The sequence below is a fragment of the Xiphias gladius genome, chromosome 17 (assembly GCF_016859285.1).
Source record: "Xiphias gladius isolate SHS-SW01 ecotype Sanya breed wild chromosome 17, ASM1685928v1, whole genome shotgun sequence".
Lineage (NCBI taxonomy): Eukaryota > Metazoa > Chordata > Actinopteri > Istiophoriformes > Xiphiidae > Xiphias > Xiphias gladius.
Window position 1 is genome coordinate 12,819,421 of NC_053416.1, and position 15,273 is coordinate 12,834,693.

The 15,273-nt window shown below is 37.5% G+C and overlaps 1 protein-coding gene across 4 annotated transcripts in view; it reads right to left on the reverse strand.

Annotated features, from left to right (window-relative positions):
• fstl4 (follistatin-like 4) overlaps window positions 1-15,273 on the reverse strand; it is a 190,511-nt gene that overhangs the window by 8,198 nt on the left and 167,040 nt on the right. For all 4 annotated transcript variants that reach the window (XM_040150924.1, XM_040150921.1, XM_040150923.1 and 1 more), the window contains 5 exons: window positions 11,854-11,988; window positions 10,055-10,081; window positions 8,666-8,784; window positions 6,315-6,464; window positions 924-1,031 (listed from right to left, as the gene is read on the reverse strand). In XM_040150924.1, the coding sequence (XP_040006858.1) occupies window positions 924-1,031; window positions 6,315-6,464; window positions 8,666-8,784; window positions 10,055-10,081; window positions 11,854-11,988 (539 nt within the window). The remainder of the gene's footprint in view (window positions 1-923; window positions 1,032-6,314; window positions 6,465-8,665; window positions 8,785-10,054; window positions 10,082-11,853; window positions 11,989-15,273) is intronic.

Here is a 15,273-nt window from a genome sequence, read left to right on the forward strand (position 1 = left end):
CCTCAATCAACAGCTTCATCAGATACATATAGGAACAGTACAGGAAATGATAAAATAAAACTCTAAACCAAAATATGAAAGTGTTTCCCAAACAGTAACAAGCAAGCACTCAAACCATAGAGGTTTGAGTGTTATCCCACTTACATAACCATAAATTGTCTACTTTACTGACATCATGTTACATGAATTCTATGTACTTCAGTCCAATATCCAGTTACCTCTTGCTGCCATTTAGCTGTTTATTGCAGCTTTAAAGTAGCTATAATCAATGTTTTTAAAGTAACAATGTATAGAATTACTTTGAAAACAATGTGACATTGTGGAAGGTGACTCTAGTATCGATGAACCTAAAGAGAATTATCACCTGAATCTGCAGCTCGTTGCATTACTGAGCACCTTTCAGCATTACTGTCTTGGATCACTCTCACTGCTGTTATGCCGCCGCTTTCAGTGAAAAAAAAAACTAAAGAACCACTGTAAACTACCTGCTCCACACTAAACAGCAGACTGACACAGTAAGCGAGTACTTACACCACTTAACACAGTGGAGGATTTAGCAGCTAACAAGCCAGATATTTCCTTTAACAGTTAGTACAGACCTAAAACAGAGTGAATAGTGGACTTTCGTTTACAAGGTGGCCAGAAACACGACTTCAAATGAATTATAATGTCGCGCTCTGTCTGCTGGACATGTAAATAATCAACTGTTTGCTATCAACTTCACCATATAAACTTAAAAGGTGATGATATGTCAATGTTGTAGTCACAACTTGATTCCATTGCCCCCAAGGTAGCTTACAAAATCAGTTACTCTAGCTTTTAGGCTAGCTCTCTGGCTTGTTTTTGTAGAGGAAGCACAGCAAAAAACTACACTGCTGTTACCTGAGACAGCTTTTTAGCATGACACACACAAACACACTTACCTGAAGTGTTGGGTGTGTTCTATCCAAATCCCCCCATGTTAGGACCCACACCTGGTCATGTGATTTGTCATAGAGCATCTTCACTGGAAAAGGATCTGTTGCTACTGCCTAGAGTAGATAGAGAGAGATGGAATTAATTATTCTTTTAACTTGACAAATAAAGCTGTGTTTATGGTGCTGAAAACTCACAAAACCCTGCTAAACATGTCCATTACCTGCACATATTACACTGAACAGTTATTAACATATCAAAGGCATACTGGTAAGAATAAACAAACCACAAAACAAAAACTGCTAAATGACCAACATTAAGAAAATAATATTTGTGAGTAAGATCAATTTATTTGGCTGATAAACTAGAGGAATACTCTCCTCAATGAAGAGAGTCTGCTGATATTAGACATTAAACTAGAGGGCACTGAGAAGTCAACGAGTTTTATTTTTCAATTAAAAGATGTCCCACTCAGTACATATCTTGGTCACAATAATTTTATAAATCAAATTTAAGAGATTGTTAATAATGTTTACTTAAACAAACAAATCAACAAAAACAACCAAATATCGCCTGAATTTCTCTATATTTATCTCCCACGAAAATCCAATATCAGATGGGCTGTGGTCCTTCGTAATACCAAGCTAAGCTAACACCAAGCCTGGGCAACTGGGAGACCAGGGTTTGAATCCTGATTGGACTACCCCACCATTGAAAGCCCTTGAGCAAGACCCCAAACGCTTAAGTCGCTTACCACAGACATAAAAGACAGGTCACTATCAGATGTTCTGGACCAAACAAACTAACAGATGAATGCAAATAATAAACATATGCATGAAAAATTGATACGTAACAGAAAACTATACTTTCTCACCAAATAGTCCTTTATCCAGCTATAAAGTATATAGTAAAGAGTAATCTGTTATCACATAGGTGAAAGTAATGTGAGCGCTATGAAGGTGTAAATGTAAGGATGTAGAAGGTGACTGAGAAAGTGGACAGCACATGTACTTTTACAATGTCACTGCTGAACAGGTTTTACCGAGGTTATCTGACACACACCCGGTGAAAGACCAGAAAGAGAAAAGAAGAACTGAAGAAAAGAAAAGAAAAGAGAAAAAAAAGAAAGGCAAACAGGAAAAAGAAAGAGAGAGAGAGAGAGAAGGTGATGGAGGGTGTGGGGCGTATTCAACCTCAGGTCTGCTGCAATGTCAACAACAAGAAATAACACAATCCATTACCCTGCTTCTGGCTGGGTGGATAGGGAGTTGCTTACACCCTTACCAGTGGAGCGAGACCACAAGCTCTGTGTTCAGTAATGGGAGGTCCAGCCCTCTGCTCTCCACTGGTCAGCCAAGTGTCAACTCAGCATGTGTGTATGTACAGTATTCAGAGGTGGAAGGCTGCCTTTGTGTGTGTTTAGCTTCCTACATGATGGGAGCCGAAGTTAAAGCTGAGGTCAGGCCATTCAGAGGACTGGGAGGAAATGGACCAGGTTCTTTGTCCACCTCTAACAGTCCAGTATACTGTAACTGTTCTGTTAAAGTTGGAGTTATCGCACTATTTGTGCAAATCAATGTTGGTGTGATAATTCTGAAAAGGCTTGTGTAACGTTTGGCAGTTGTTTGGATAATGTGCTCTCTGTGCAAGCAGGTGTCTGTATCGAGCCAAAGATATATGTCAGTCGCAGAAACGGCGCTCTACTACACCAATCTACAACCGCGACTGGACTGTGTTTTCATAGTTTAACAAGACTGACGGAGTGGTGGTTCCTCTCAACAGAAATGATCTACAGTAGTCTCTCATTTTATTCTGAATCAGTAATGGCCCAAGCATCGTGATTGCAGCAGACCAGCAGGGGGCCACTCAAGTTAATTTGCATTTTAATTCTAACATGCAGAATTTGTGTGCACCAACAACCACCAAATGGCGTCTGTGAGTGAGGTGGAGCCCATGAAAATGCCTCTGGGATCCCAACTTACTACACAATAGTGGTCCTTGATGTGTTATATTAAATGCCAAAATAACAAGAAGGCACGAAAGATTAAAAATTTGTGTAGACCGCGTTTCACAAAGTATATAAAATTACCCCTTAGCGCAACAAATACATAAAAATGAAGGGGAATTTTTGAAGGGAGTCTGGGGACTGAGGACAAAGGAGTATGTTTCCATTACTGTTTACTGTATTTGTTGCTGATCATGTCACAGCAATTTCAGGAAAATATCCCAGTTATATTAATAACAACAGATTTTAATAGAAAAATAAAAACGTTTACATACATAGTTAAACATTTTGTATCTTCTGCTCTCACCACTCAAACAGTTTCTGCCTTCTCATCCAGCAAACTGGTAATATAGATTTTTGAGTTTTAGTTATTTTTAACTTTACGGGCTTGCAGATGTTTAGAGCTAAATCTTTTAGATTCAATAACCAGACTCGAAACTGGATTCAGATTCAGTAAAAAAAACAAACAAACAAACAACTGAACCCTTACTCTAATGAGGCCACAATAAGTGAACAGTGAAGAGCTCCACCTGACTGATGTAGTACTGTAGTATAGTATTTACTTCATAAAACATTAAGCATTTTTGAAACTGCTTGCAAAAAGACGCACATTTGAGCAGAAACCTAGCTGACAACTGCATGCCTCACAATGATTTACTGCAGCTCAAAAGAAACCATCATAGTAAGTTAACATGACTACATAGCCAGAGTTTTTTGTCATCTGGGTATCTCTTTATTTAGCTGATGTGCCATTTGTTTTAAGGCACAGACTGGCACAGTCTGACACATCAGAGTCAAGGTTAGATCCCTTTGTGGAGAAAGATAACAAAGGTGGTATTTCCTTGCGTGCACCAGCATGAAAACCAAGAAAGCTTTTATTAGTGCAGCTTTACCAAATATTTACGGCCTTCATCTACTGTCTGCTGAGAATCGTGGTTGTGTCAAAAGGCTTATGGTTTCAGAAAAGTATAAAGCGTTTTTGCAAGGTGCAAAAAACAGCTTTTCACTACAGTGACTAAGGCATGTGTTGATGAAGGGCCCAATCTGGGCCTCCGTAGGATCTAAATTTCTGGTCAAACCTTTTTTAAATTTCTGTCTTTCTCTAGCTTTAGCTACTTTTTAGGAGACGACTATTATGTTTTACTCCAAAAATTTTATTAGATGGAAGTATTTTCAAAAGTGTCTATAATAGGGAGAACACTTTCTTTTTTGTTGGACTCCAAGTTTGAACTTAAAGAAAAAAAAAGGGTGGGTGTATTTTTCATTTAAAAAAAAAAAAAAAATCTTGCGTTGCTGTCTTTTCTGAAATGTGTCAGGACATCCTACATACTCCCTGTCTTCCTGCATTTAGTCTCCTCTGTTAAGACCAGCAGCATTCTGAATTTATCATTTAATAATCACATCCATTGTTTTCTTCATGCATTCTCTCTGTCAGTGGCTGAAGTACATTCATTGAAGTCTGCCATCTTCTCTCTTACAAGCCATGGTTAAAAAAGGTGCTACAAATGTGCTTTGTAAGAAAAAAGAGCCTTGAGATAAAAGAGAAAGAAAAGACAGAAAAATGGGATGGCGCATTAACCCCCCTTCACCCAGAGGCCACAGAGGGTCTTCAAGGAAGAGAGATGGGGGTATGCAATGGAAGGATAGGGCAATCAAGAGAAAGAAAACAGTTTTACTGTTGGAAGGAGAAAGAAAGAAAAAGATGCAGTTGGTGGACTGCAATACACCAAAGCTAATGCACCTGAACTAAATGTTGTAAGAGCAACTTTTGTGCCAGAATTTAGAGCCAAATAAGTGACACTATTGATAAAAATGAAGTAAATAATTTCACTGGTTTTCAGACAGGACTCAGAAAAAATGAGTGCAGAAATACCTAACCTTTCACTGCCTGTTTTTTTTTTTTAAAGTAATAAGGTTAAATTACAGGTTTTTATTGACATTTTTGCACTGCTACCTGCTCAGTTTGCCATCTAATCTCATTCTCTCAACTCAAGACTTTCACTTATCTCCCTTCTCTCTCCTGTCTCCTTCTCCTTGAGGTAGGCCTATTTCCTCTCATCCTGTATCACTGTATAAATGATGCTGACCCTGGGAAGAACCCCTGAGGGATTCAGTCTCTGAACAGACATTACAGGCAAGATGAATGGTGATGCAGCAAGCACCCACCTGGGCACCATATTGTTTCAAGCGCTTGAGGTGTACTTGATTTATTTTACCCTGCATGTCTTCTTACATTGATGGCAGTTCGATAGTGTCAATGCGCCTCACATTGGTGAAGCTGTTAAGACATGTAGCCAAAGACTAGATGGAGGTGTACTGACTAGATGTATACACTTACAAGTTTTAATGTTTTGATGTTTGTTTTTAATTTTTTTTTCCTAGCTTTTCACTTGGGCTGAAATACAGTTTTGCTAAGGAAAAGGCTAAACACTTGAGTAAAATTGCACTGGGCAAGATGTTGATATAAAATATATAGTATCTGTTTTAGCATTCTAAATCATAAAGTGGAAATGCAACAGATAAAAGCATTTGATCCCACCCCCCTCAGTTACTGTTGCTCCATCTGTCAAGGCACATGAGCAGTTTACAGTGATAACAGTGGCAGATTTACCACTCGAAATGGTAATTCTGGTAATTTTAGGGGGGGATTTCATAAGGAAGTCAAAAGCAGCTTCTCATTTCTAGCCAGCAACCATCAGTTTTGCTGGTTGAAATGACAACTGTACCAAGGGGATGATTAAAATTAGCTCATTCACATTAACTCTAAGTTTGTTGAAAAATCAATTAAAGAAAAAAGAGAAATATGTAAAGGGTCATAAATATGCACTTGATGGCTACAATCATATTTTGCTAAAATATATACTAATACTGAACTAATACTGGAAGTGTCAGGTCTTGTATTGATTGCAGTTAGTTAGATGTATAATAAGTTCTATAAGAAAAAATATAATATCAGACCAATATTTTGTTTTAACCCTGGTTGGATGCTAACTACAGAAAAGCAAACTTGAACCAGTAACCCAGGAGTTAGATTCATGCTTTACCTTTTGTATTTTCAAGCAATATGCTTCATTTTTATCAGAAAAAAGACTTTGAGGACAACTCTGATATAGTAGCATACAGGATCAGCTCCCACAAAGCAAATATATAAAAAAAATAAAATCTTAAGATTGAAGTCGTTTAAACAGCATTCATTGTATGTCCAGATAAAACCTGGACTTAACCCAAACGCATAAAGTGCTGAGCTTTTGTTAACACTTAACTTTGCCAATATGGAAAGTTTTCTACAAGTTGTTAAATTGTCAGTCAATAACTTATAGATGAATAATTTCTGAGATGTTCTAAGACTAATTTTTGTTTTGTTTTCACAGGCCTGAGACCTGCTCCACCCCACCTGCACCACCTTCTGTGCCTGGATATCGATGACCAGCAGTCGGCTCTGGAGGGGCTGGGTCACGTAGATGTACTTATCCCTGATGTTGACTGCTGAGGACCACACGCAGTGCTGAGGTGACACCCCCTCACCGTTGGGGCACATCTCCTCCTGGGAGTAACAAAAAGAGAACAGAGAGGATGATGGGAGGAGGAGAAGAGCAACAGAGGGAGGAAAAGGTTGGCAGGGTTTACTAGTGTGTCAAAGTTTAGCAGCATGGTGCCTTTTTCACTATCATCCATCACCGATGATTAAGGCTGAGGAAAAAATTCAAAATGGTGGGTTGTCTACTTACTACTCTACTACTCATTGGAATCAAATCGTGATGATATGATCATATCATGGTATCTTACAAAAATTCTGCCCAAATTAATTATTCAAAGTAAACTTAAATAAAATACTATTAAAATGAGTTGTCAAATTCTTGTTTTAAATATGTGAAAAATTTTGTGAGATGTAATATTTTAGTACATAGTCGACACACAGAAAATGTAGGGCCAGAAAGAGGAGAATGACATGCAACAAAGGTCCCTGTGCAGTTTTGAACCAGAGATGTTGCAGTTTATATAGTACATGCAACCGTAGCGCCACGTTTGATTAAACCATAACCGTGGGAACACAGATGATTGCACTGAACAGCAAGTTAATAATTGTGCATATGTTTGGCATAAATGGGTTAGGGATACAACCACTGATTCTTTTAATAATTAATTAATTTGTTATATTTAAAATTAAAATGGCTTACTCTTGCTTGTTTTGTCCAAACAGCAATGGAAAAGCTGAATGATATAAAACTGAAAAAAAATCTGCACATCCTCACTTTTGAGGAGTTAAAACCAGCAAATGTTTCACTTTTTTACTAGATAAATGACTGAAAAAGAAAACCAACCCAAAAATAATTAATTCAACAAAATTGTTAATTTTCTGTCAATTTGATTATTAAATGCCAGCACTCATTGTGATATACATTCATATGGGAAAATCTTCTTAAGGCGAGGCAAGAAAAGGAAAATTAATCTGTACGGCGCTTGTCAACAACAAGGCAATTCAAAACGCTTTACTTAAGACAAGTAATAAAAGGAACACATTACAATAGAAATAGACAAATAAACAGGGTTTAAAATACCAAAATAAGATTTAAAAGGAGAATAAAAATCACAGCACAGCTACAGTGAATGATATGAATAAATAGTTGATTTAAAATAACTATTACTATAATAATAGTTATGACTAGTTTTAACCATGTCGCCCAGCCCTACCAAAGGTTCATGCTGATGTCTTTACCGGTATGTTTTTCTTTCCAATAATACTTTTATTACTGATGCTCCAAAAAATATTAATTGTGACTTTTCCCCTATAGAAACCAGTGCTTCTACTCTTAAGGTAAAAATCACATTTCGCATCAGCTTGAAGCAAACATCAACAAACTCATATACCACCGCTGACTGAGTTAACATATCACCTCTACAGGCCCAGCGGCTACCTGTCTTTGCTGACTAGACATTTCATACACACTCCCCTACACATATTACGTATACTGGTATGTAATCACTAATGCACATGCACACACCCACAAAAATTGTGTTTCAAGAGTTTCCACCTCCTCTCCACCTCACCAAAGTGGAGAAACTGCTGTTTATAGCAGGAACTGGCTAACACATGGCCTATTGAGTTTGTATTGATCTCTAATACAATTACAGGCTCCTGTAATACCCAAATCCCTCAGAGGAACAAGCAACTTTTACCATCTAAAGCCCATTTCTCTGGGAGAGGGATGCTCTCCAGTGGATTAAGAACCTTGGGATGTGTAGTATAGACTATACAGTCTATCTGTGTGGACTGTTGAGTAATGGACACAAGTAATCCCATTATAATTAGTGAGGTGAGGAGCCCCACTGTGACACAGGAAGTGGAGGAAGCATGGCCTTCGTTTTAGTTGTGCTTTCCTTTCACTCTGAAATACCAATGAATAACGACAGAAGAAGTCAGAGAGACAGCTAGAAAAACCTTGAGCTTCTAAAGGATGATCATTTTTTCCTTTGAAAAACACAACACCTGGTACCTTGCAGTGCTGCTGCTTTGGATTATAGTACAACGACCTAATTAAGAACTATTAATTACTGGGGGTAAGATGCTCTTAGAGGCGTACCTGATGAGATGGGTACATGACACTATTAATATAAAAACGTACACTAAGTGGCATTCTTCTGCATTATACATCATTTTATTTTTAAAGTTATCTGCTCAGCAGTGACAAACAGCACTATCCTGAATTCTATTTAGTGAAATAAACATGACATAAATGCACTTACATAGGTAGCAACGATCCTCTCTGTCCGTTTCATGTGTCTTCGTATCTCGCATTCACTGGGCTGGAGAACTGTGATGCCCTCATCAGAAAACACATAGAACATGTTCCCCACACTCAACCCTCGAAGACAAGACAGGAAGACAAAGTGTTGAAAAAAACGGGTTTTATAAGGCAACAAATACAAATTAAAACAGCAGAAAATCTCCCTCCCCCCTTATCTGGCATTTGTGATGGACAGTTCAATTTCCCTACTGGAGGAGACACTGCAAGACTCCTGTTAGCATACTGTTATGTTAGCTGCCAGCCATTTTGACGACGCCTACAAAGGGCCCTGTCAGCAACATGTCCACAACATACTGTAGCAAGAGACATTAAATCAAAGGCACTGTCTCTATAAGGAAACATTTCACATCTCGTCTGCTTGGTGTAAACAGCTGCTTATGAGTGACCGTGGGATCACAGCCTAATGTTAAGGCATTTGGATGACACACAAACAGAGACAAACGTACAGCATTCATCAACATTCAGAAGATGTGTTCATAGACAAAAACCATGATGGTGATTGATTTGTCAGACTGTTAAGAACTTATTTTTGCACTATAATGTTGTCAGATAAAACACAGTCCAGCACAGAATGGCCACTACTTAACAGTTTGAAACAGTGTCAGAAAAAACACAAAATATACATGCAAACAATCGATTGCAAAACACTGACAAATGCATGCAGACAGACACAAAATAAGCACTTGCTCACATATAATAAACACACTGTCATTGAGGCAAAATCATCTCCGAATGATGATAAATGCTCACAAATAATCCAAATTCTTACCCTGTATTATAAACCACACTGGCTTCTCTTGGTTGTGTGGTAAAACTGATGTGGTGATATATGTATATGTATATAAAACAGATTATATTACACTCTTAACCGCAGTGGATTTTCCAGTGCAGTAGTAAAACCGTGCTTGTGGCCGTGCTCATGTTGTAATAATATATACATCATAAAGACAGGATGGATTTGTACAGTGCTAAAAGCCACAAAGCTGTTTTTCTTGTAGCCATAACACTGGGTCTGTGGTATTATTTGCAAAATACATAAAGTTCCTGCTTGTGTTCAAATGCCCCCAATCCCCCCAGGCAATCTGAAAAACAGATCAAAAGCATACAAGCAAAAGCAAAACACCTTGGGCATGCAAGGGAGAAAGCAACACTTGTAGTAAAAACTTTGCTGGAGAGAAAACAACTTTGTGATTCGTCTGGCCAATATGGCAAACATCTTGGAAAGTGCAGATATCCAGCTACAGGCCCTGAAGAACTACAAAACATGCTCGCCACATTTTCTTATTCACAAGAATACAAAGGTATTTTGAGAACTGTGATATATTACCTTCTTCTCTCCACAGAATGTTTGCAACTGCAGAATCAGACACCGCACAATAGAAAGGAAAAGGGGAAAAAAGAGAGAGGAAAAACATGAATTTACCTTAAGAAAAAAGGAGACAAATCTTCCAAGAAACAGGAGGTGATTTCTCTCCTGCCATGTCAAGACAAAATATATTTGACAACTACAAAATGTTCCTCACTGCTGTTGACAAGACCACATTTCCTCCTAAATCAAAGGATTTAGGAGGAAATATGATTTGTCTTGCGGTAAGACAAGTCATCGATTATTCTGTTTAATTTCAACTGGCCTGATAAGCTCTTTTTAGATAGTGATGGTCAGCTTGCCAAAATGATGCAATCTAATGAAAGACCAAACATCAAAAAAAAAAACATAGAATACGTGATTTGATTGTCTAAAACTTTTCTATTTCAATGAGATTGGTACATAATTTGGAGTGAAGCCTCTTGCAGTGCCTACAGTCAGTATAGAGAATAGAGTGACTCATCCACTAATCCTTTCGCATTAAGAAAACACAGTTAGAAATTAATGCAAGTTCTGGTTTGTCCCGTGAAATTGTGGTTGGTTTTTTTTTTTTTGTTCAGACCACATAAAGGATGAAAAGGTGTGTAAAACAAGTTGTTTATGCACTTGTTTAAACTTTTGCTTTCGTCCTGTTTTCACTTTGTTCCACCATTTGTATTAGAAAAAGGATAAACCTTTATAAAAAAGATACTTAATAATTTTATTTGTGATTATGGGAGTCAGACCTGAATGCCTTCATCTATTCCATGGTCTGTAGATCTGAACACTATGATGGGAACACGTAATATTTTGTCTTTTGAGATGTTCACTGTGTCAGGTTAGTTACAGATCAATCATAGGTGTGGTTAATTTGGTATAATGCTCCTAGAGGTTAGAGTCAAATGGTTACAGGTTGACCAAAATGAAATAAAACAATTCTTCTATCACTTTGTTATATTAACAGCTGTGCATTGAAGAATGTTCTTTGCTATGGGTCGGCGTCACAAAACGCATCATATCAGAAGTCAAACTTAGAAAGAGAAGTGAAAAAATTTTGACATGTGCTTGTTTTTTGTGGGATGTCATGAGGAGTTCCAGATGCTACATTGGTCTTCTTCCACTATGTCACTAAACAAGAGGAAACGGCCAAATATCGCATCTGATGCTCACTTTTGTTCATGACAGGTAAGGACATTATCAAGCTGATATTGGCATTAGTATGAACAATGCCAGGCTGTTGGGTGCAGTTAAATGTAGAAGTTCCACTCTCCTCAGTTTTTCTGAAGGCATGAGGAACCACCTGACGGCCATTCATCTGACATGAACCAGCTGACAATTATGACAATGTGCTTATTAGCTCTTGTCCTTGTTGCAATACTAATGCAAGAAATACACGTTAGGGAATTTTTAAGACAGTTGCTGTTACTCTGAGAGTGTGTCTGAGCTTCGATGTCAGATGATGGGAGGTTAACAGAAACAATAATATTTTCAAAAAAGCTTAATCTTTGCCCTCTTTAAAGATCATATCTTTATGTAACTTACATCACTTACATATTAATTATAATGATGTAAACAAGGCAGGCAAGCCATTAAGATTTTTTCTTATGGTGTTTGTTATAAACTCTTTTTGCAAAAGAAAATTTGAGTAACCTTACTAGGGGCTGAAGGTCATAATTCTTTTTGGCTTTGACAGAGATAAGGTATAAATGTTATCGAGAAGTTACTGTGTTAGATTTTTAGTCTGTACAGGAAACGGTGAAAGATGGCAGTGCATGACTTACGTGTCTTCTTGGCTGAGTCTTCAACAAACAGAGAGGAGATATCCTCGTCCACTCCCACTTCGTTCTTGGCAATGCATGTGTAGGCTCCGGTGTCCTCGTACCGGACACTGCCAATAAAGAGCTCACTACCATTTGCTACAAAAAAAACAGAAGTGGAACAAGTGTTACTGTAACAGTTTGTTGTTGCTGCTTTATTAGAAATCTTTATGGAGTACAAAGCCATAAAGAGAATGCATTAAAAATGCATTAGTTAGACAAGGCTTCACAACAAGATTATCTGGTGTGGCTTGTTCTCGACAGGACTAGACTTCTAAGATTGAGTTCTTAAATTATTTATTACTTTCAATAAAATCTGATCCTCAATATATATTTAACTTCAGTAGCTGGATTCAATACTGGATCTCTGCTGTGATACAATGCTGCTGAACTCAAACCCTGAAAATGTGTGGGAGTAATCAGACAGAAACTACAGAAATGAAGCCAAAATACTGTTATGTTGGTACATCCGTATGGATGCTGTGATTTGATGTCCAGCAGTCATTCATTCTCAGAAACCAAAAATAATGTTCAAAACAAAACCAAGCAAAATGAATGAAAAGCAAATAAATAAAGGACCAAAAGTGCTTCCCAAAGGGGTTGAGGAATGGAAACCTGAGAAAGTAAACACTGACAAGGGCACAGGTATACCGTGCTCTGCTTAAGGTACAGAGTCGGATTTGTTTTGAGTTGGGTAAAAAAAATGAATATGAATGAACAAATATGATACAAATATTACTTCAGCTTGTGTAAGTAAGAAAGGTGAAGAAAGGGAGAAATGAAGAGAAACCTGAAATGGAGTCATCATATGTGCTATCAGACGTGATGAAATGTGATGAAAGCAAACTCATCCCTTGTAAATGTGATGCGGTCAGCTCATTAGAAATTACATTTTTGTAAACAGATAACTCAAAAGGCTCTTTTTCTATGTTGTTGATTAACAAGACTTAATGTTATTGAACAAAAAGATGTACAGGTAAAGTCACCTTGATACAGTTTCCCTTTTAGTGATTTCAGTAACTTAAAAAAGGTGCTGCTCAGTAAAAACGCAGATTTAGAACACATATTTTAAAGTGGGTATAATCGATATTTCTATAATAATAATAATGTGTCAAATGACAATTTGAAACGGTCAGTGATAAACCAGAGATTTAGCATCCAAATTTGCAGCTGCATTTTATGGAACTTTATAGCAAGTTTTGGCTCGTTGAGTTGTCCAGATCACAACTTTACTGTTTTGATTCACCCTCACCACTCTCAAAGTATCATTTTCAGCTGCTCAATACCAAACAGCAGACAGACACAAATAGCAACTACGAGCTGAACATAGTGGAGCATTTAGCAGCTAAAGAGCCAGATATTTCTCCAGGAGTTGGTTGAGACCAAAAACAGAGCCAAAAGAGAGTGAATATTGGACTTGCATTATCCAAATGGACAGAAACACAATTTCAATTAAATGATAATGTTGCTCCATAAGTGCTGGATGTGTAAATAGGCAACTGGTCTTCATATTCTTCAAACAAGTTTTTCATATCAACTTAAAATGTGATACGTCAAAGTTGTGTTCACAACTTCTTCTGACTCCAAGAAAGTTACTGCAGGTTTAACTTCAACATGAAAATTAATAATCGCATTTTTTACATTCAATAGCCGTTTTGTCTGAAGAAGTCTAGTTAAACCCTCTAGTTTAACACTTATTTTTTCCCCACACACTGTACAAAGCTGCATTGTTTACCTCCAGTTGCAGCAGTGATGTCAGATAGAGGTCACAGGTGATGTTGTTCATGATCAGACATAGAGGTCATCATCAGAGGCAGACTGTCTGGTGTTTGCTGTAGCATCAAGCTTTGTGATGTGCAGCTGTACTCTGAGCCTTACTGTACTGTATGAAGCACTACATAGTTCACAACAGCACGCACTTTCCAGCATGGCGGGAGTGAATGATGTGTGTCACAGTGGAGCTCTTACAGACCATGTTGTGTAAGAAGATTAAAGGGAGCTTCAGTTTTCATCCCTTTCTGTACATCTCTTGAAGTATCTATAGCATCTATGCACTTCTGTAACAGCTAACATGCACACTCTACTCTGTCTCGCTCTGCTTTTATATTTATTCTTTTTGCCTCACATCTATTTTCTACCTGTTACACCTTACAGCTAGCATACTGTAAGTGTTTGTCTTCCTGCAGAACCAAATATTTGCAAAACAGCAATAAAGCACACGCTCATTTTTATGTTGAAAATTATCTCTACTTATGGATTTATGCCTAGTGGGTTGTAAAATAACAAGACATTACAAAAGTTGACGCAAAGCCTTTCACATTAGTGAAATGTCTTTTGGAGTCTTGGATAATAATTCTCTTTTATTAGTGTAAAAGTGTCTAATGCTTTGAAGTGAAAACTGCCTTGTAGCAGCCCTTCTTAGAACGAGACACCACTTTAATTACATCTGATTCATAATTATGTTCCGATCAATTCTTATTGAAAACCACTGAATCAACTACTCATTAAATTAGTCTTTATATCCTTATTTGCAGGCTTGTAGCAGTTCATAATGACAGGGGATTGAGTGGTTTTGTCTTAAATTATGACTTTTAGTCTTCTTTACTCCCACCCATGGGTGTATTACTATAACAGCAAATAGGGCATATGCTTAGGGCCCAGGAGTCAATAGGGGCCGCTGGCCTAAAAACGGCTGTAATCACCACTTCAATATTAAAAACAGACCACATGACAACTTTAACGTGAAAAGGGTCACTCGTAGTGACAACCCAACAAATAATTAAAACCTGACTCTGCAGTTCCCTTTAGCTCTATGGAGGTTTATAGCATCTTTCAGCTCATTGTTTGTGATCTCATAATTACTACTAATTAAGAAAAAATTTAAGGGCATTTAGCTTACTCAACTGCCACACATGCATCTTACAGCCATCCATCCCCCTTGATTAATGAGGGATGTGACTGTAGTGATTTAGTGATTTATTTGAAACTCGACTGGAAAAAAATGAGTGATGAGCCTTCCTCCCAAAATGCATCTGAGTTAGAAAAATGATGTATAATTTCAAACTTCAAGGTATCCCGGTAACTGTGTTAGGAGATTTGCTCTATAACAAACTAAACAACAGGGAATATTTGTGAAAGATAGGCCCGAGTGGTTTCCTAACTATCAACTGTCAGTATGTGGTTCAGATTTTACGTAATTCAGCCAAAAAGGAAGATAAAGGCAAAACTTTAACGGTGTCTCTACTACACTGCTGACATATGATATGTTGAAATTAAATATCATCAGCATCTCACCACTTTTCTGCTTTGATCTTTTGTTGAACCATGGCTAAATGAAAATAAATCTACACTACTTAATCCACTTTTCCACTCTATTCTTTTCAC